Raw genomic sequence first — 20,100 nt, forward strand, 5'->3', positions numbered from 1 at the left:
AACCAGCAAAAGAGGCTTAAGCAGGAAAGGTCATGGGGATAGGAGAGGGTGGTATCCCAGAGGCTAAGTGAAGAGAGCATCTCAAGACATGTGGAGAGAGATAAGCAGTGTCACACATACTGCTGGTAGGTTCAGTAAGGTGAGGGCTGAGAAATAACTATTGGATTTAGACATGTAAAGCCTCAGACTTGAAGAGAGCAGTTTTCAGTGAAGTTATGAGGACAGATCCAGATTGGTGTGGGTTCAAAATAAAATGGGATGAAATGAAGTAGAAACAATGGATTTAACCAGCTTTAGAGGTTTTGGTATAAAAAGAGAGTAAAGAAATGGGAGTAGAAAGAAGGTGTATATTAAAAGGTTTTGCTTGAAAAGCATTATTAAAACATAGTGTTCAAATCAGGGCACATAAACCCACTTGGGATGGGTTTACATGGTCCTTTCTGGGTTTTTTGGTGTCATTTATCTACAGATGGCCAATAAAAGCTATAGGAAATGTTAACAGTGAAATTAGTAGTTTGGGACAAATTTACAGTTAATGCCAGTTATTCTTCTCCCAGACTAGTATATAGTACTGGAGTCACTCATCTCTCATTATTGGTTATATCCCAGTTAAAAGTCTTACCCTACCAACCCACTCTCCTCCTCTTATCTTGTCAGACTTGTGACTGAGGATGCACTGATTAGGAGTGCTAGGATAAAGGTTGACAAGGATTAGTAGAAAGTTAAGGAAGTTTTTCCCTAGCTTTAACATTATTTTAAACCTTGTGTGGGAAGTTATTAAGTAATTTATTTGGTAGCTATTTATTCTGTTCCTTTTAAAAATTATAAACATAATTTATTCTGTCAAAAGTTTTTTTAATGGCTAGAAATTTTTTTAAAAAAAGAATTTTGTGAAAACTTCAAAGATTTGGAACCAATATAAGAAAAAAAAGTGACATGAAAGAGTATAGTAGAATAGCTTAAGTTTTTGTTTTCTTACATATTATATTTTTAAAATTCAGGGATTACAACAGGGAATATATATCGAAGTATAAGAATTAACACTGATAAAACCGAGAAGCAAGTTTTACTGTTTTTTTTTAAGCATCAAATCAGGTTTCATGTTTTTCTAAAAGATAAAAATCAACAAAATCTTTACTTTCGTTGTTAAAATTGCTTCTTCAATTAAAATGGGAGTAGGAGTACTTTAAACGTACAGTTACAGGTTCTGTAGTATTCCAGATTTCTGCTGATAAAATGGCTTTGTGTATAAACCATCTCCATTTACATGTATCTTGTTTCAGTCATGGTAGTAAGATTGTAGTTCTGTGTGCTGTAAAGAAACGATATTGTTTGAGAAGTGATCTCAAGTAACCGTATTGTCAGCACTGGCTGTCATAGACAGTTGTTAGCTATCTGTAGCTTCATCAGTGATATCATCACGTGAAATGTGAGTTGGAGACATCAGGTGTTCCTGTAGCTTAATTTAGTGACTTGGGCTCAAGTTTATAAAATGCAATTGGTCTTTCAGTGCTGACCAGACAGTTTGCCTGCTGATTAATAGAAAGCTGCATTAACAATAAAATTCTACTTGTCTTTTATCTGTCTGTCTGTCTTATCAAAGAGTTTTTTCTTTCCTTTTTTTCTTTTTTGGGTCAGGGTTCCAGCTGAGCCATCTTCTCTCTTATCACTATCACCGAGTCATAATCAGGTAAAAACATTTTTTTCAGTTTTAGTTTGTGGGTTTTTTTTAAATTAAGATGGTTTTCTTCTTTTATAATACTTAAATTACAGTTAATTGCCAAATATCTATAAATTTCATTACCTGTCTCTTCAATCTACAGTTAATATAATATGTGCACCTTATGCTGGTAACAGTGTTTTTAGACACCAGACAAAATAAGTCTTTATAATACATGTAAGAACACAGTGCAAAGATGGGAAAAGATTAGCAATAAACACATCTGAAGAAATGCTAGGTGACTGCAAAGTAAAAGTTGCTTGGGTCAGCAGTAGTTTCCCAAACTGATAAAGAATATTGATAAGTTGATCTTTATCGCTACTTACATATGCAAAATGATACTTTTCTTCTAGTTTTCACATGCAGACTTGGAACTTCATCGGAGAAGAGAACAATTAATAGAACGTACTCGGAGAGAGGCACAACTTGCTGCCCTACAGTATGAGGAGGAGAAAGTAAGGACCAAGCAGATTCAAAGAGATGCTGTCCTGGACTTTGTCAAGGTGAGTCCTTTGGATTCATTGAATGATATTCCTAAAGTTTCTTAGAAGTAAGTGCTTATTTGTTTTTCTGAGGATGTCAGGTTTTATTGTCTTAATAAAAAAAAAAAAGAGTTGATATCTTAATTACAAGAATTCTCAAGTAAATAGTATAACTGTCTCCTGCTTGTGATTAGATTAATTGTCCTCATATGTAGATAGGCTTGAGGACAATCAGAAGTGATTTATCTTGCTTTTAGGACAGTGATAGTCTCTACTCTTAACTACCTGTCTATCGTTAGACATATCACTTTACTGTCCAGCTGCCATTTCCTAAATCTCTAGTACATCAAGAAAGTGAAAATGCTATATGTAAACTGTAAAGTGCCATGCAAATATAAACTATTGTTATCTGAACCTATCACTGACTTCCTTACCTCTAAGGAATACCAAAAATTTGCAAGGCTCACAGGCTTAATACTTCAGTCATCTTTGATTCTTTACTTTCTGTTTTCTCCACATCTACTCAATTAACAACCCCTGTTAATACTTCTTTTTTCAATCAGCCTCTACAGATGCCTGTAAACCTGGTTCGATTTTTTGCCTATGTTACTTAAGTCTTTTTGTTCTGAAATCACCTTGGAATTTTTTCTTTATAGTTAAATAATTATTTATATTTTTGCTTGTTTAATATCTGTCTCTCCCAGGAATTACCTGGTGGTCCAATGGTTAGGACTCCACGTTCTCACTGCGAAGGGCCTGGGTTTGATCCCTGGTCGGGGAACTAAAGTCCCACAAGCCACGTGGTGTGGCCAAAAACACACACACACACACACACACACACACACACACACACACACACACACACATATATATAACATATCTGTCTCTCCCATTTATCCATAAACTCCATGAAGACAGGGACCATGTCTGTCATGTTTATTCACTGCTATATCCCTAGATTTAAGCAGGTCTTAGCCCCTAGTAAAGCTCAATAAATATTTTTTAAATGAATGATTGAACAAATGAATCACTCATCCTCTAAATGCTTTCTCTCGTTTCGTAACTCTAGCCAAAGTATATCTTCTTTAAGTACCATACACATGATAAATTCTCTTATATTTTTTCAAATGTATCAAGCCTGTGATGATGATCTCTGATGCTCAGGGAGGATAACAATTTTCCTAAGGTTAAATACTCAGCTAATAAGTGGCAGAGCAAAGATTCTAATCAAGACAGGCTAAACAGAAAATGGAAATAAAGCTGATAGAAAATAAACAGTTTCTTTTAAAAAAAAAAAAAGTCTAGATGGTAACTAGACTTATCATGGTGATCACTTTGTAATATATAGAAATATCAAATCACTGTCTTTTGCACCAGGAACTAACATAGTGTTGTAGGTCAGTTATACTTCAAAAACAAACAAACAGACAAGCTAATAGAAAAAGAGGTCAGAATTGTGGTTACCAGAGACAGGGCATGGGGGAGGGAGAATTGGCTGAAGGTGGCCAAAAGGTACAGACTTCCAGTTATAAGATAAATAAGAATTAGGGATGCAATGTACAAAATATATGTTAAATGTGAAAGTTGTTAAGAGAGTAAATCCTAAGAGTTCTCATCATTTCATCATTATTTTCTTTTTCTTTTGTTATCTTTATGAGATGGTGGATGTTCACTAAACTTATTGTGGTAATCATTTCATCATGTATGTAAGTCAGATCATTATGCTAGTACACCTTAAACATCTCAATAAAACTGGAAAGAAAAAAAAAAAAAGGACAGGCTGGCTCCAAACCCTGGTCTATGACCAGAATGCTATACTGACTCTCAGTAAATGATAATGGCTAACACATACTATGTCCTAAGTGTTGTTCTATGCATTTTACATAAATTAACTCATTTAGCTTGCCTTCTGTAGAAGTCATATAACTAGTAAGAGATAATTATATTGTAGATAGCCTTGATTAAATGTCAAATTAGAGTTTGATCTTGAACAATTAGGCAGAAAAGAACAATTTTAGTTCTTAAGCAGGAGAAAAACAAGACAGGGAAAAAACTAATCTACTCATGTTAGAATATGTTAGAAAGAGATGAGGAAAGAAGGAAAATGAAATAGAGAGTAATTGCAATAATTAGATTAGGGTACAAAATGAAGGCATAAGACTAGATGATTTCTAAGTTTCCTAAGGAAAGGCAGTGTTGTCCTGTGGTAAGGGCTTAGAATCGGAAATATCTGAATTTGAATCCAGCTTTGCTACTTGGTATGTGCTTGACTTTTGGAAAGTTACTGAGCCATTCTGTGCCTTTATTTTTCTCATATGTTTAATGTTTAACTATTAACTATTTCAGAATTATTATGGCTGCACCTAGTACTTTTACTAGTATGGTGTATGCTGCACCCCCTACTACCACAAAGGGTTTTATAAATTAACTATAAGAGAGATTTCAAGAGAAGCATCATTATGTCTTATACATAGATGTGTAGTGAATGTTGAATAAATCACTGAAAATGAGTGGAAAAAAAAGGTTCCAAAGCAAGGGTTTGAGGCTAAAAGAATGGTTTTAATGGGAGTTAGCTTTGTGGAAAGAATGTCGGATTTGGGGTCAGAAGGCATAGGTGCAGATCTCAATTATGCTACTTACTAACTTTGTAACATTGCACGTATCATATAACCTCTCTATCCTCAATTTTCTCATCTTTAAAAGAATATGATTATGATGTTTGTTTATCTCACAGAATAAGAAGAATCACTTGAGATACTGTGTATAAGAACACATTGTAAAACACTCACTGTACAGATACTGTGATATTATTAATTGACATAATAACAGAAATTAGCAAATTGGGGGGAAATACCCAGTTAGTATGGGAAATTGAGGGGGTTTTTTGGTTATGTTGAACAGGAGATGACAGTGGGGTTTCTAAGTAGAGAGTTTCCACAGCCATTTGAAAATGCAAGCCTGAAATTTGGCTGATAGGAGAGAGCTAAAGCTGTTAGCATTAGAGTGATATTTGAAGCCATTAAAGAAAGAGAGGATGATTTCATTGAGAGAATTTAGTGAGAGATTACTACTCTGTGAATGTGTTTATATCCATGTCATATAAAAAACATAGTTTTAAAAAATTTCTCTTTATAGATGCTTATAGACACAGGAAAATACTGTTTGTCAGCTTATTGCTTTTCCTCATTTAAATTGTAAGCTATTTAAGGGAAAGGGCAGCTTCTTTTAACCAGTAAATCTAGAAAAATACCATACACGAGAGATACAGAGATTAATGTGAGTGATCATTTTAGTAAATAGCATTTTTCATTCCCAGTGTTCTAGATTCTGACCAGCTTCCCTTTTTTGGGGGGTGTGGGGTTATATAGCAAAAAGCGTCACAAAGTCCACAAAAACAACAGCCCCCCTTAGACGGTGAGGTAAGTTTATATCATCACCTTTCTTTGGAACTTTTTATTATTGCAATGAAAATGAAATGTTTTGCATGTGATTATCATATGTTTTCAGTGATCAAAATATTGCCATTTTCTTTTTTCCCCCTCACAAAATTCTCCTTACTAGGGAGAAAAAGACACAGGCCAGGAAGTTTATCAGAATCTATAGATCGGGGTTTTTTAAATCTATACACATCCGTCTGGAGATTATTTCCCTCCTCCCATCCCAGCAGAGTTATCATCTCCCTCATCCATTTTCAGAGCTACTGTGTAATGAGAGATCGTCCTGAGAGCTGTATCTGGCACACGTGAATGGTGTCGGTATTAAACAAAAAACTCTACATAGTATTTCAGCTTCAGTGCTCATTTCCTAAGTGTGTATATTATTGATTATACTTTGTACACATTAGTTTTATAATATTAAGTAGTACATTTTCATTACAAAGTAACATGTAAGATTGTTTATTAACCTTTTAAAAATCTGTACAGCTAGATTCTGTATTATAATGATGTCCTAGCAAAAAGAAAAAAACAAACTAGATTGTAAATTTTATTGTTTTAACGTGTGTGCACATTTAGTGACATTTACATTTTGAAATAAAACTTATGATTCATTATTTTTTAAAAAACCTGTGCACCTATTTTGACTTGTTAAAATGAAGCTTATTACTAAATGAATATTTTTTTGTACTTGGCTTTTTCATTAGCTATTTTCCTTTATCTTTGCCTTCTTATTTTTTCAATTTATGATCATTACTTCCTTAAAAAATGCATAAAGGCATTATTTCACGTGAGTGTTGACTTTGCTTTTTGTAAAATAAGTTATTTGAAAACCTAACACATGGGGCTCTACAAGCATCAATCTTCAGCACAGTGTTTTCAAAGCACAAGTGTTTCTGGAATGGTAAAATGTATTGTTTGAAATGTTTTAAATTATCCATTATAAAGTTTTTTTAAATTTTATTGGACATATAATAACTATTTTTGGTCATTTATTTGAGAGCTTATGCATTGGTATAGTACCTGAAAGATTCACTCAAGCACTTTCAGTTGTCTTTTCTTCACATGGTAATAACTCTGTACAAACCTTTGACAATCAAAGTTTGATAAGTTAATACACTCTTCCTTTTTTACCCAACATTTCCTTCTTACTGGTCATTCTGGAGTAATTCATTATCTGAAAACTAAAGCTTCTCAGGAAAATAACATGTGTAGTTTTAAAATTTCCAGTTGTACCCTTGTTTTGTCTGAGAAAGGTAATGAAGAGATGCCTAGACTAGAAATCATGACTCTTGGGTTTATTGTTTTGAATTTGTCACTAGCTCACTAAATGACCACAAATTCTTTATGTTACTGCTACATCTTCAGCTTTCTCTTCTCAGAACAGAGAATAATTCCTATTCCCCTCCTTGCTTTAGAAAGTTTTTATGCAATAAGATCATATTTGAAGTTGTTTAAGTTCTTTAGAAGAAAACCGTTACCCAGAAACAACTTATTAGCTATTTTAATGCATGAATTCTGAATGATTGTGAATGTGGTCCTGTATGTCAGCATCTTCACAAGTATGTGTTAATATGTCTCTTTGCTTGTGTATTTGTGAAACTCGTCATGTGTGTGCATAGCTTGTTTTTGACATTGCTTCATTTTTCTCCACCTCTCCAGTGTCCCTTCCCATCCAGAAGGTCTCAGCACACTGATGATAGTGCCTTGTTAGTGGTAAGAACCTTGCACAAAATGGAGTTTTACATTGCTGTGTCGAGATTTGGGGAATAGCTATTGTACTTTTCATTCTGAATTGATCTAAATACCATAAAACATGATGAGCATCATTACTAAATGCTTTACAAATAGCTAGAACTGTCTCCCTAAATTACTTCTCATGATTTACCCAGTGTTCCAAGTGTTCTGCAGATATGATTCAAATATCTTTGTTAGTGTTTCCAAAAGTAAAACATTTGCATTGAGAACCATATTGACTTTGTATGTGTGTTTGGAGGAGAGGGAATAATATATTTGTTTTTTAAATGTTGTTTCTAATTCCAGGTGAACTTTATTAATCACTGTTTTGTCTTATAAGTCACCTGTATGATGAATGGTTCCCTTACTTCATGATGCTAATTATACAAATGTATATTTGGCATCCTATTTTATTATCTATTTTAACCTACTGAAAATCCCAAACTTTTAGATCTCAAGATTATCCCTCCATACCCATTTTATATATATATATATTTTTTTTAAGAGCAGAGTATTTTTTCTTTTTTTTTTTAATTTATTTATTTTAATTTATTTATTTTTAGCTGTGTTGGGTCTTCGTTTCGCGCGAGGGCTTTCTCTAGTTGCGGCAAGCGGGGGCCACTCTTCATCGCGGTGCGCGGGCCTCCCACCATCGCGGCCCCTCCCGCTGCGGGGCAGAGGCTCCAGACGCGCAGGCTCAGCAATTGTGGCTCACGGGCCCAGTCGCTCCGCGGCATGTGGGATCCTCCCAGACCAGGGCTCGAACCCGTGTCCCCTGCACTAGCAGGCGGACTCTCAACCACTGCGCCACAAGGGAAGCCCCCCCATTTTATATTTTAAACTCAGGGAAACATTAACTTGGAATGCTGTCTACTGATCATTTTTAACATTGGTTTACTGTTTTTTAAATTTTGTATTTGATTTTATTGGACACATGCAAATTTAGAAGATACCTTAAAACACACTGGTTTACTTTTATTGCCTGTTTCATCAGCTGAAAATGAGCATAACTTCAGAGCTTTATTGAGAGTCTTACTTTTATCAGCTTTGCAAGAGAATTCTAACCATGTACATAATTGCTTTTCCTATCGTGTTTTATGTTATTTTTTTCACCATAGTATTGAAAACTAGCAGTTCAAAAGCCTATTGTCTGTAGCAATTCCTGTCTTAGGAGCTAGTAACTGCCGCCATTGTGCATACTACTGCATGAACTACATACTTGAGCATGAGATTTCTATTACATAAACTTTCATTGTCAGAATTTCTGTGTTCTGTAATCATCATTTCCTTTAAGATGGCTAAAGCACATTTTAACTGACAGTCTTATAAAGAAGTAAGCCTCTGGAGTTTTAGTCAAAGCTAATTGGCATGAGAAGCAAATAACAATTTAATGTAGAAAAATATTGAGAGCCTATGATGATTCAGACACTTTACCAGAATTATCTCATTCACTCCTCACAGCAGCCTTAAGAGTTAAACTTATCACCATTTTACAAATGATTACTGAGGCACAGAATGTTTTGTCCAGAATGTGACTTCTCCAAGGTCACAGCTAGTAAGTACAAGGCTGGGTTCAAATCTAGATCCGGATGACTTGAGAACCTGCATGAACACTGTGCTATATTGCCTCCTGTACTGTAATTGAAAACACTTTGAAACACTTTAGGAAACTGAAGATGAGATTTAGTAACACATATAGTAAGTGCTGAATGCCCAGGCGTTTTTGTCAAGGAAAAAGTGGAATTTGGAAAAACAATAAAATCCCCTTAGCATGAAATTTGAAATTTCAGCCATTTTCAAAATACATACACTTTTATTTTACTTAACAGTATTCATGTCTGGCCTAAATTAGACGGCCTTTACAAACAAGAACCATGTCTCACATATTTTTGCATGCCAAATAGTGCCCAACATGTATAACAAAAAGTCATTTTTTAAATCATACCTCTGATCTTCTCAAAACTACTTTTCAGTGGCTTCATATAGTAGAATAAAGTTCATATACTTTTTTTTTTAGATTTATTTATTATTTATTTTATTTATTTTTTTGGCTGCGTCAGGTCTTAGTTGCAGCACGTGGGCTTCTCTGTAGTTGTGGCGTGAGCGTTTTCTCTAGTTGTGGCGTGCAGACTCCAGGGCGCGTGGGCTCTGTAGCTGTGGCGCGCGGGTTCCAGAGCGTGTGGGCTCTGTGGTTTGCAGCACACAGGCTCTCTCGTTGAGGCACGTGAGCTCAGTAGCTGTGGCGTGCAAGTTTAGTTGCCCTGCGGCATGTGGTATCTTAGTTCCCCGACCAGGGATTGAACTGGTGTCCCCTGCATTGGAAGGCAGATTCTTTACCACTGGACCACCAGGGAAGTCCCAAAATCCATATACTTCTTAACACAGCCTACAAACCCTTTAGAGTAGGTTCCAAACTTCTTAACATGGCCTATAAGCTCCTGTGTACTCTGGGTACTATGTATCTCTCATCTCTGGGGTCATGCTATATCAGCATTTTTTCAGCTCTGAAAATATGGCAAGCCCTTTCCCACCTCAGGATCTTTGCAAATGATGCTCCCTCTGCGTGGAATGCCTCTCATTCCCTGCATATACCCCTTGGTTAATTCCTACTGATCTATCTGGTATCAGCATAAATGTCACACCCTTAAAGTGGCTTTTCTGCAACACGCCTACCCCCAAATCAAATTTGTCTCCCCTGTTTTTTTTTTCGTCATAGTACTTTTAGATGGGTGTCTATTGTTTTGTATCTCCCCCTCTCCCCCACCCCCTATAGACTACTAGACTATAAGCTTCATGGGCACAGGGATATTCTCTGTTGCATTTACCTATGTATACTCAATCCCTATCGTAATTCCTGGGATATATTAGTTGCTTAATAAATAATTCCTGAGTGAACATGTATTCTGTACATCTAATAATTGCTCATTAAGGGAGTTCCCTGGTGGTCTAGTGGTTAGGATTCGGCGTTTTTCACTGCAGTGGCCCCAGTTCAATCCCTGGTCGGGGAGCTGAGATCCCACAAGCTGCGTGGTGCCGCCAAAATAAAAAAATAAAAAATAAAATCATGATCAGAAAAAAAAAATCTCAAAAAAAATTGTTTCAAGATGAGAAGTTCTGATGATATAGCAAGTAAATGTTGGATTTGATTTAAAGACCTTGAAATATGGGATTTTAAATAACTGTTAGTAATGTTTAATATCAGTTACACTAACATTCTCTTAGGATTGCCCTTCAGGCTTCTGTTGCTTTCATATATGTCCCATATGTATCTATATCCCATCTCTAGATACTAGAAAGGATCTAGGTTCATTTCACTTCCTCTTCCTTCCATCCTCTTTTCCTTCTTTGCCAGCATAGTGGCTTTTAGCCTTTTTATATTTGAGATTGACAGTAATTCAAGTCCATTTGATCATAAGGAGGCCCAGAAAATCTAAACAGGTGAAGGCATATACAATGTAAGACTGCTGTCACAGCCTTGTTCTTTGGTACATTTCTTTCCTCACTTTCTTCTGCCTTAAGATAATGTTGCAGTGTGTGTTACATGCTTTTTTTTGCACACACGAAAAAGACATTGCTATATATCAACTTATTAAAAATATAGTTGTGTTTATTATATTGACCATCCTACTCACCTTTTCCTAAACACCACGTGTGTTCTTGTTCATTTATCCGTTATTCGTTTATTCATTATTTGTGATTATAGTTTAAATTTTTAAAAATTATTTAACTTATAAAGGCTTTAATATCTTTAAGCCTTTGGCATTTTTAATAGATACAATCTTACCCAAGCGCCCTTTGTAAAAGTTCTGTCTTCTTTGATTTTCACTCCCCACCAAATGAAAAAATTGTCATGTTTTGAGCAGCTTTTATCTGTAATCAAAATTCTATACAATAGATCTAACACTTACTGTCTCTAATTATATCTCTAATATATCTAACTAGTTTTATGTAGGCTGGTGAAAGGATAAAGGATTCAAAGAAAAGGAAAATTGTACTTAACTTCTCAGAGGTCATTTGGACTTTTACAGAAGCAGAAATGAAATGCTGGTTCATCCTTAAGGTGTGATGCAAAATCCTCATGTCCTGGCTTCTCACATTAGAGCCATTAAACTGAATTATAATAAATCTAATTTGGATTAATATTGAAAAGATGTTGCTCTTATTCGTGCCAATTCTGATCAGTTAAAATGAGCTCTTTGACTGGATTTGTTTCCCCTGTCATAGAAACAGCACAGGACTCATTTGTTTCTAAGGCTATTTTGCTAAAAAAAATTTGATGTACTCAGTTTTATTTCTATATAAAATCATGTTTAATAAATCTTGCCTTTCATTTATTGATTAATGTGGTATGAGGTATTGAAATAATTTGAATTAAACAGGTGGAAAACTATGTTTAATAAATTATAGGGTTTTTTCCCCCCAACTATTCTCTTTCTGCCCTATCAATATCTTAGTAAACCATTTGAAAGTTTGTCAGTGACCTTTCCTTTTCTCTGCCTGCCTGCCTGCCTGACATTTTGCTAACATAAATGCTGCCTTCTGTTTCTTCTCTTTCTCTTTTGCAATTTAGTCGCTGTCAGGTGTGAATCAAGTGGGCTGTGCTGCTACCCTGCCTCATTCTTCTGCCTTCAGGCCTCTTAAGGTATATCTTGTTATTGTAATTTATCAGGAACTTTGAAGAGGAGGTTTGCAGGGGAGGTCTTAAATTTCCCAATGGATTGGTCTAACAACAGTCTGAAATCTAGAATTGTATGAAATATAACTAAGCTTATGAAACTAAGTTTAACATTAATATCACTTGAACTTTTTTGGAAGTTTTATTATGCCAGAAACATAGAGCCTTTGTTAATTCTTTATATTGAGATTTTTGTTTGAAATGTCTTTCTAATTTTCTTATCAAAGGGTTGGGGTTTTTTTGTCATGAGTTACTATGTTATTTTGGTTAATATATGATATTGAGTTAACTCTGTTGTCTAATGGGCATGCAAAATAATTTGAGTATCAGTCCCCCAAAGTGTCACTGCCAAAACCCTATTACAGTAGAGGTCAGCAAGCTATGGTCCCTAGGCCACCTGTTCCTGTGAATAGTTTTAGTGACATACAGCCACTCCCATTTGTCTATGGCTGCTTTTGCACTTAAAAGCAGAGTAGGAATAGTTACAATGGAGATCATATGGCCTGTAAGTCTAAATTAAAAACCTGTGGTATTTTATTTTTTAAAGGCCTCTAGGGATGGTAATTCCATACTTATTATCATATGATACCTAAGAAATGATTCATAATCCTGACTGTCAACAAGGTCCTCTCCTTGTCTAACTTATATCTGTCCTCCTGTGGTTTACACCTATTTCTTCTTGTCTTTCCAGAGTGGAGATTTTCTAGTTACTTAGCAGTCCTTATGTGGAGAATCTTTATATTTGAAAACTATTATGATGCCACCCTTGTCTTCTCCGTAAATAAGCTTTGGCCCTTTTATGTGCCTTTCCTAGCCTGTTTGTCCTTATGAACTTTCACAAGTTCTCTGCCCTCCGTTTTGACTCCACAGTTCCCAACTAGAAATATATCCCTCATTAGAGCCCACGTGGTACTGAGCATGAAACAAGGGTTATTCACGTCTTATGCTGAGCATTAGGTTGGCTTTTTCCATTTTGGTATTCATTTTGCTCAGTATCCATTGTAATTCTGAGATGTTTTAGTTATATTCCTAAATGATAATTAATTTCTAAACTTTGTATCTTTTGTTTTCCTAAATACTTAATTTTGCTTTTCGAACATTTAAAATTTTCTAATTTCCCGGAATACTTTCAAATTCTTGCGTCATGTCCTTCTAAATGCTGACCCCAACTTTATAACATCTGTAAACCTGATAAACCTTCTCTCTGGTTATTATTGAAGCACATACCTGGATGACTCCTGAAGAAACTTTATAACTTTATAAACTTTATAATTCTCTTCTATATTTACCTTTTGCTAGCCTTTCTCAGCTAGGTTCCTTATTTGAACTACAAAGAAAATTATTTGAGGGACTGTTTTCAAAATTTTTCCAGAGAAGGTGTATAACTAGTACCATTCTAGGTATATAGGAGAAAAGTTAATTCGTTACACTCAGTGGATACCTTAGGGCATTGGGGCTTATCCTCCCCTAGAATTATAGTTGAGTAAGGCCAAATCAGAATGTGCCAGAAGTTGTGTAATGTCTAACATTCTTCCTGTCGGACCTGCTGCACTGTCAAATGATTAGTTTAAAAATATTTATTCTTCATTTTTTGGTATCTCAGTTACTTTGCAGCAGGTATATACAATATTTAGGCATGATTTTATTTCTTTTGTTGCTTAACTAGGCACTAAAAGTTGACTTTGTATCAGTTTCCATTTTTTGCTCTCCAGTTCTCCAAAAGTTCTCAGATATACTAGTCAGTGGCCTCAGCGTGATTTGAATTATTTCAGTATCCTAGAATGTAAGCAGTTAGATTTATAGTTTCAATAAAAATATATTTTTTAAATCACCATTTTGTAAGTCCCCTCTTTTCTGGCTTTGTTTTTCATTACACCCAACTGTATGTTATCTTTTGGTATTCTTGGAGGTAGAGAACATTTGCTGCCATTCAGTGGAATGTGTTTCAGCTCTTCCTTCTAATCTAATAGAGTTGTCTAATAACTTTATCGTTTTATTCCTAAATATGTTTAAAAGTTTCCAGTCTATCTCACTGTAATAGGCCTTTTTAAATTAAAAAAACTTTTTTTTTCATCTGTATCTGGAATAATCTCTACTTTTTATGTTTTTCTGTTTGTACCATTGGTCCTAGCTTTCTCCTTCCTACCTCATCTTCCTTGAAAATAAGGATAGTATTTTGTTTCCTTAAAAAGATATCCAGCTTTTGCCTCATTGGCCCATTTATTCCTTTTACTAGTGCCTGTTGCTCTTATTTTAAATTAAATTTGTTAGTTAAATTTTCATTTCTTCTCAGCATCCTAAACTTAGTTTATTGGCATCTTTAAACTTGATGAACATGTTGTATTTTTCACTAATGAAGATGTAATACATTGCTTCACTCAAGAGCGCAGCTTATTTTTAAGTCTTAATTCTTGGCCTAAGAGTATCAAACCAAGGAATCATTACCACAGAATTGTCTTTCAGATCAGTCCAAGAATTTTCTCAACAGCATGGCTTCTGTTTATTTATTTATTTATAGCAGTTTAAATTTCCTGTCATCATTAATCTCACCTGACCCAACTCCAACTTCAGATAAAAGATTTCTGAAAATATTGAAAACCAAAAGGGAGAAAAAAGCATGGGAGTGTGTATGTGTGTGTGTATTTGTGTGTGTGTTTTAAAGTCATTCTGTTCAAAAATGTGTCTCAGTTATCATAAATGATTGAGTGCAACTCATTGATTATTGAATATAACTAGCTATCAAGGCCTGAAAACCTGTTGTTATTCTAGCTTTTCTTGATTCTACTCCTCTGCCAAGTCTTCAGTATTTTTAACCCAGCTAACCAACACTTCCTTTTAAATTAGCTTAACTCCATTCCCTTTTTTTAGGTACACTCTATACCAGTTGAGCTAGTTCTTCCTCCTTCTTTACAGTTCCTTTGGTCAATAAATTAAAAACATCTTGGATTCATATACTAGTCTCGAAATACAACTATCATCTTTAAATACCTCATTTCCTAACTGAAATGAAGAAACCTTCATCACTCTTTCTTAAAACATTACTCAAGGAGGGGGGTAGCAATACTTTAGAAAGTATGCCAGAAAAATACTATTATAAAATAAAATTTTATTCTCTTCCATACATTTCCCAATAAAATTTTCTGCCTTAGGATGATTTCATTTTTCACAGTCATAGGAAAGGCCTGTTATATAATAGGACTATCTTTAGAGAATGCATTACATAAATCTTGTATTCTGTAGAACTAAATAAAGTTTGGCCTTGGGGGTGTGGTGGGATGTATTGGGAGATTGGGATTGACATATATACACTATTGATACTATGTATAAAGTAGATAACTAATGAGAACCTACTGTATAGCACAGGGAACTCAACTCAATGCTCTGTGGTGACCTAAATGGGAAGGAAGTCCAAAAAAGAGGGGATATATGTATACATATAGTTGATTTACTTTGCTGTACAATAGAAACTAATACAACATTGTAAAGCAACTGTACTCCAATAAAAATTAATTTAAAAAAATGTTTGGCCTTAAAAAATATTCAGAATTATTATACCAAATTCTCATTTCTAGACTTAATTTTGGAGGAGAGTTGCATGTTTTTATTCTTTTATTGATATAATCCCAAATGTGGAAAGAGGTACTTTCCATAAATGTGGAAAGTACCTCTTCTTGAATAATAATTATTGATGTATCTATGTTTCTCCACAGAATGATCACAGATCTAATGCTATATCAAGTTCACCTACAACAGAAACAGGTAATAGACACAAAAGTGCAATTAACCACATCCTGATTATAATTCTTTACCAGGATTTTCCTGATAAATTACTCCTTAGATGGCTGTGGCTTCCTTTTCTGAAATGAGAAATCAGACACAAAATTGGGAACTCTGCACATTTTTCACTTTTTAATTCAACTAGTCGTTCAGCCACTCAGCCATTTGATATGAAAAAACGAGCAAGAGCTAGCAGGGCTGTAGGTTTGCAAGAGACTATATTTAATATATTAACATTCATTTTGCCTTTATTGATATACCAAAAGTAACATGACAATTAAAAATACATACAAACAGGGATTTCCCTGGTAGTGTAGTGGTTAGGATTCCAGGCTTTTACTGCCATGGCCTAGGTTCAATCCCTCGTTGGGAAACTGAGATCCCACAAGCTGCGCGGCACAACCCAAAAAAAAATAAAAATAAAAATACATACAAGCAGCCCTCCCACTTTCAGGGTTACTTTTCTTTTCTTCTTTTTTTAAGTATTTATTTATTTGGCTGCTCTGGGTCTTAGTTGCGGCATGCGGGATTTTTAGTTGCGGCATGCAGGATCTTTTAGTTGTGGCATGCGGGATCTAGTTCCCTGACCAGGGATTGAACCTGGGCCCCCTGCATTGGGAGCATGGAGTCTTAACCTCTGGCTTATGAGGGAAGTCCTGGAGGTTACTTTTCTATACCAGATTTTCTATTAATAAACAAAATTATCATTTTATATCATTGCAATATTTAACTTTTTTCTTCATTTGCCATTTATTGAACTTTTGTCATGTGTCTGTTATTATATTTAATTTTTTTCCATCTTCTTTAATCTTATTTTGCTTTTCCATGCTGATTCAGTTCATCATTCCCCTGCATATTCTTTTCCTGCTGCTATTCAGAGAAACCAGGCCCAGCGCCCTGAAAGCTTCCTTTTCAGAGGAGCTATCAGGGCAGAAACAAATAAAGGTAGGTGGCAGTGCTAAAAGGGGCATTGGGGAGGGGGTGGTGGTTATACAATGACATTATATGTTACATGCTTTTAAACTTCTACCCTGGGAATTCCCTGGCAGACCAGTGGTTAGGACCCTGCGCTGTCACTGCCGGGGCCCTGGTTCAACCATGGGTCAGGGAACTAAGATCCCGCAAGCTGCGCAGTGAGGCCAGACAAACAAACAAATAAATAAATAAACTTCTACCCTGAGATGTCACCAAGGCAAAAGTTTTAAACTCTGCGTTTGTCTGTGATCTCACTGATATTAAAGGAAGAGAATCTTAATCTTGTTTGAATTCATTTTGGTCAGAAAGTTTCTCAGTACCACCTAAAAGCAGGTTATAGTGTTTGAACAAAAAAATTACTCTTTCAGGGCTTCAGGGAATGTCTCTTCTCTCTGTAGTGTGCTCTTTTTCAGATTTTTCTGTTGGTAAAATCTGTTTTCTGTGTTGTTAAAGAAATGAATCAGTAATTTTAAAAAAAAAGAACTATTTAGTCTCATGGTTTTTAGTTAATGTGGCAAATTTCTGCCTGACCCCCAAAGGTTACCTAGAAGTGGAAACAGACATTTCACTCCCAAAATAACTATTTTTAACATAACTGATAGATACACTCACAGTGAGATTTAAACTCAAACCAGAGATGCACTGCTGGTGGGATTGTTAATTAGCATGGAAAACTGTTTACATTATCTGCTAATGGTGAACCCTTGTATATCCTATGACTAGCAATTTTGCTTTCTGAAATATGTACACATCTGTACCAAAAGATATGTCCAAATTATTCATAGCAACATTATTCATAATAGCCCCAAACTGAATGTCCATCAACAATAGAATGGGTAAATAATTGTGTATATTTGTACAATGGGATACTAAATAAGCAATGAAAATGAACACATTAATATACACAACAACGTGGATAAATCTTATAATGTTGATCAAAAGAAGCCAAACATAAAAACATACACACATATAATATGGTTTTATAGGTAGAAAGGTCAAAAATGGACAAAACTAATCTGTGGTGTTAGAAGCCAGGAGGTCCATCATTAGAATTAGAACCTGTGGTACTAGAAATAACTGTTGGGTACTGATGGGTAGGGAACATGAGAGGGTCTCCTGGGTGTTGGTAATGTTACATTTATTGACTTGCTTGTGTCTGCTTTGTGATGATAATTTATTGAGCTGTTTGCTTATGATTTGTCTAATTTTTTGCATGGGATATTTTTCAATAGAAACGTTTTTAAATGGATGTAATCAAACACAAAGTAGTTGAGCCAAATGGGTAATGGACATGTGGTAGTTTTTCATACTATTCTCCCTATTATTGTGCATATTTTTAAATTTCCATAATAAAAACTTTTTTTAAAAGGTCAGTCCAGAAGTAGAAAGTGCTGTACTTTGAAGGAAACTGTGATCAGGTGGATCTGAGTATTTTTGCAGCACTGGCAGTCGCCTTTCTATCTTACATACCAATATTTTTTAGGTCATGCGTCACCCCTCCTTTCATCTTCTGCACCTACCACTGATTTTAAAGATCCGGTAACAAGACAGAATTCAAGACAGAGAGAAGAAGAGCTGGAATTAATAGACCAACTACGGAAAGTATGTACATTGCCTTTGAATTACATTTTTCAGTGATACTGCTGTAGCCCATAATCCTGGCATCACTTGTTCATTTGACTTATAATTTTTAATAGAATCAACAAGTGCCTATTGTGTGCTGTGGTGCCCATTGTGTGATGAATTTTTTCACTTGTTTACTAGGAAAATGAGATGGGTTATTCCATAAAGCTCAACCCCTGACCCTACTCATTTAAAATTTTTTTCTGCCTCATGATTTAAAGAAGTCTTGTTAGAGTAATAATAATTCATATGTATGTACACATATACATATATCGATACATACCACACTTACATCATACGTAGTGTTTATTTTAAAATTGGATCTAGTTGTTTTTTGTTTTTTAGTCAGAAAATTGTAAGTGAATTCTGTTGTGAAACTTTGCAGCACTGTCGCCTGGCTGCCATACATATATATATATATATGATCTCCTTAAATTATTGACTTGGGATAGAAAGATAAAATAGAGATTGTGGTACTTAAGTTATTTGCTTTTTAACTTGATTTCTAATTAAAAATATTCCACTGTGACTCCATTATGTCCTGTGTGTCAGCCACTCTTGAATTAATATATTTCACATTTTCCTGTTCTTTTAGCATATTGAGTACCGGTTAAAAGTATCTCTGCCTTGTGATCTTGGAGCAGCTCTAACCGATGGTGTTGTTCTTTGCCATTTGGCCAATCATGTGCGGCCTCGATCTGTCCCAAGCATTCACGTTCCCTCACCAGCTGTAGTAAGTTTATAATGCTTAAAAAAAGTTGGCTGTTCATCAGACATTTGTTAAGTACAGAGGCAGGCACTGTGGAGAATGCTAAGGGTACAAATAAGAACAGAGTCCAGCCCCTGCCTTCCGGGTCTCACTTCTACTAGAGAAAAAGTAGGCATGTAAACAATAACTTAACAGCTGTGTGTGATGTTATAAAAGAGGTATGTAAGAAGTGTGCTATGGGAATACAAAAAAGGGGCCACTTCAACTCTGCCTGGAAAGTTCAGGAAAGCCTTCCCAGAGGAGGTAAAATTTGAACTAATTCTTGATATATGAGTAGGAATTTGCCAGCAGTACAGAGAGGGAGAAGAGCATTCTGGGCATAGTATTCCTAGACTAAAAAGCTAAGGAAGGTCATGGCATATTCAAGGATTTCTTAAGTTGTTCAGAATAGATCATTCACAAGGTGTTGGTGTAAATGGCAGAGAATGTAGCTAGAGAGGTAAGCTAAGGGCCATGTGACAAGGGCTTCATGTCCCATGTCACAAGGGCCTCATGTCCCATGTCAGGGAAATAGAAGTTTATCTTAGTGTAGACAATCAGGAAACACAGAAAGAATTTGAGAGGAATAATGTGATTATAATTGCAGTTTAGAATGATGAATATTTCAGGGGTAGAAGTGACATTATTGAGGGACCAACCTCAGGTGGAAAATGAGGCAGAATATGCATTCAAGATGACTGGCAGGTTTTTTTAGACTGCTGGTTAGATATGGACATCAGTATCAGGATGGCAACCACAAGAGAAAGAGCAAGTTTTAGATTGACACAACTCTCCTTTTTCTTCCTTCAAAATTTTTTAATATTTTTTTTCCATTCTTTTTTATTTATTTGGCTGCATCAGGTCTTTGTTGCAGCACGCACGATCTTTGTTGCAGCAGGCGGCTCTTTCATCGTGGCAGGGGTTCTCTT

General features: G+C 35.3%; 1 protein-coding gene across 15 annotated transcripts in view; it reads left to right on the top strand.

The window, feature by feature from the left end:
• The window catches only part of LRCH3 (leucine rich repeats and calponin homology domain containing 3), a 116,721-nt gene that overhangs the window by 81,749 nt on the left and 14,872 nt on the right, over window positions 1-20,100 (top strand). For 3 of the 15 annotated variants that reach the window (XM_057544953.1, XM_007171633.2, XM_007171646.3), the window contains 9 exons: window positions 1,639-1,690; window positions 2,074-2,223; window positions 5,571-5,621; window positions 7,299-7,352; window positions 11,944-12,015; window positions 15,759-15,807; window positions 16,663-16,770; window positions 18,284-18,402; window positions 19,019-19,156. In XM_057544953.1, coding sequence (XP_057400936.1) covers window positions 1,639-1,690; window positions 2,074-2,223; window positions 5,571-5,621; window positions 7,299-7,352; window positions 11,944-12,015; window positions 15,759-15,807; window positions 16,663-16,770; window positions 18,284-18,402; window positions 19,019-19,156 — 793 coding nt within the window. The remainder of the gene's footprint in view (window positions 1-1,638; window positions 1,691-2,073; window positions 2,224-5,570; window positions 5,622-7,298; window positions 7,353-11,943; window positions 12,016-15,758; window positions 15,808-16,662; window positions 16,771-18,283; window positions 18,403-19,018; window positions 19,157-20,100) is intronic. The other 12 variants (XM_057544957.1, XM_007171641.2, XM_057544956.1 and 9 more) reach the window with 9 other exon arrangements.

The sequence above is a fragment of the Balaenoptera acutorostrata genome, chromosome 4 (genome assembly GCF_949987535.1).
Source record: "Balaenoptera acutorostrata chromosome 4, mBalAcu1.1, whole genome shotgun sequence".
Classification (NCBI taxonomy): Eukaryota; Metazoa; Chordata; class Mammalia; order Artiodactyla; family Balaenopteridae; genus Balaenoptera; species Balaenoptera acutorostrata.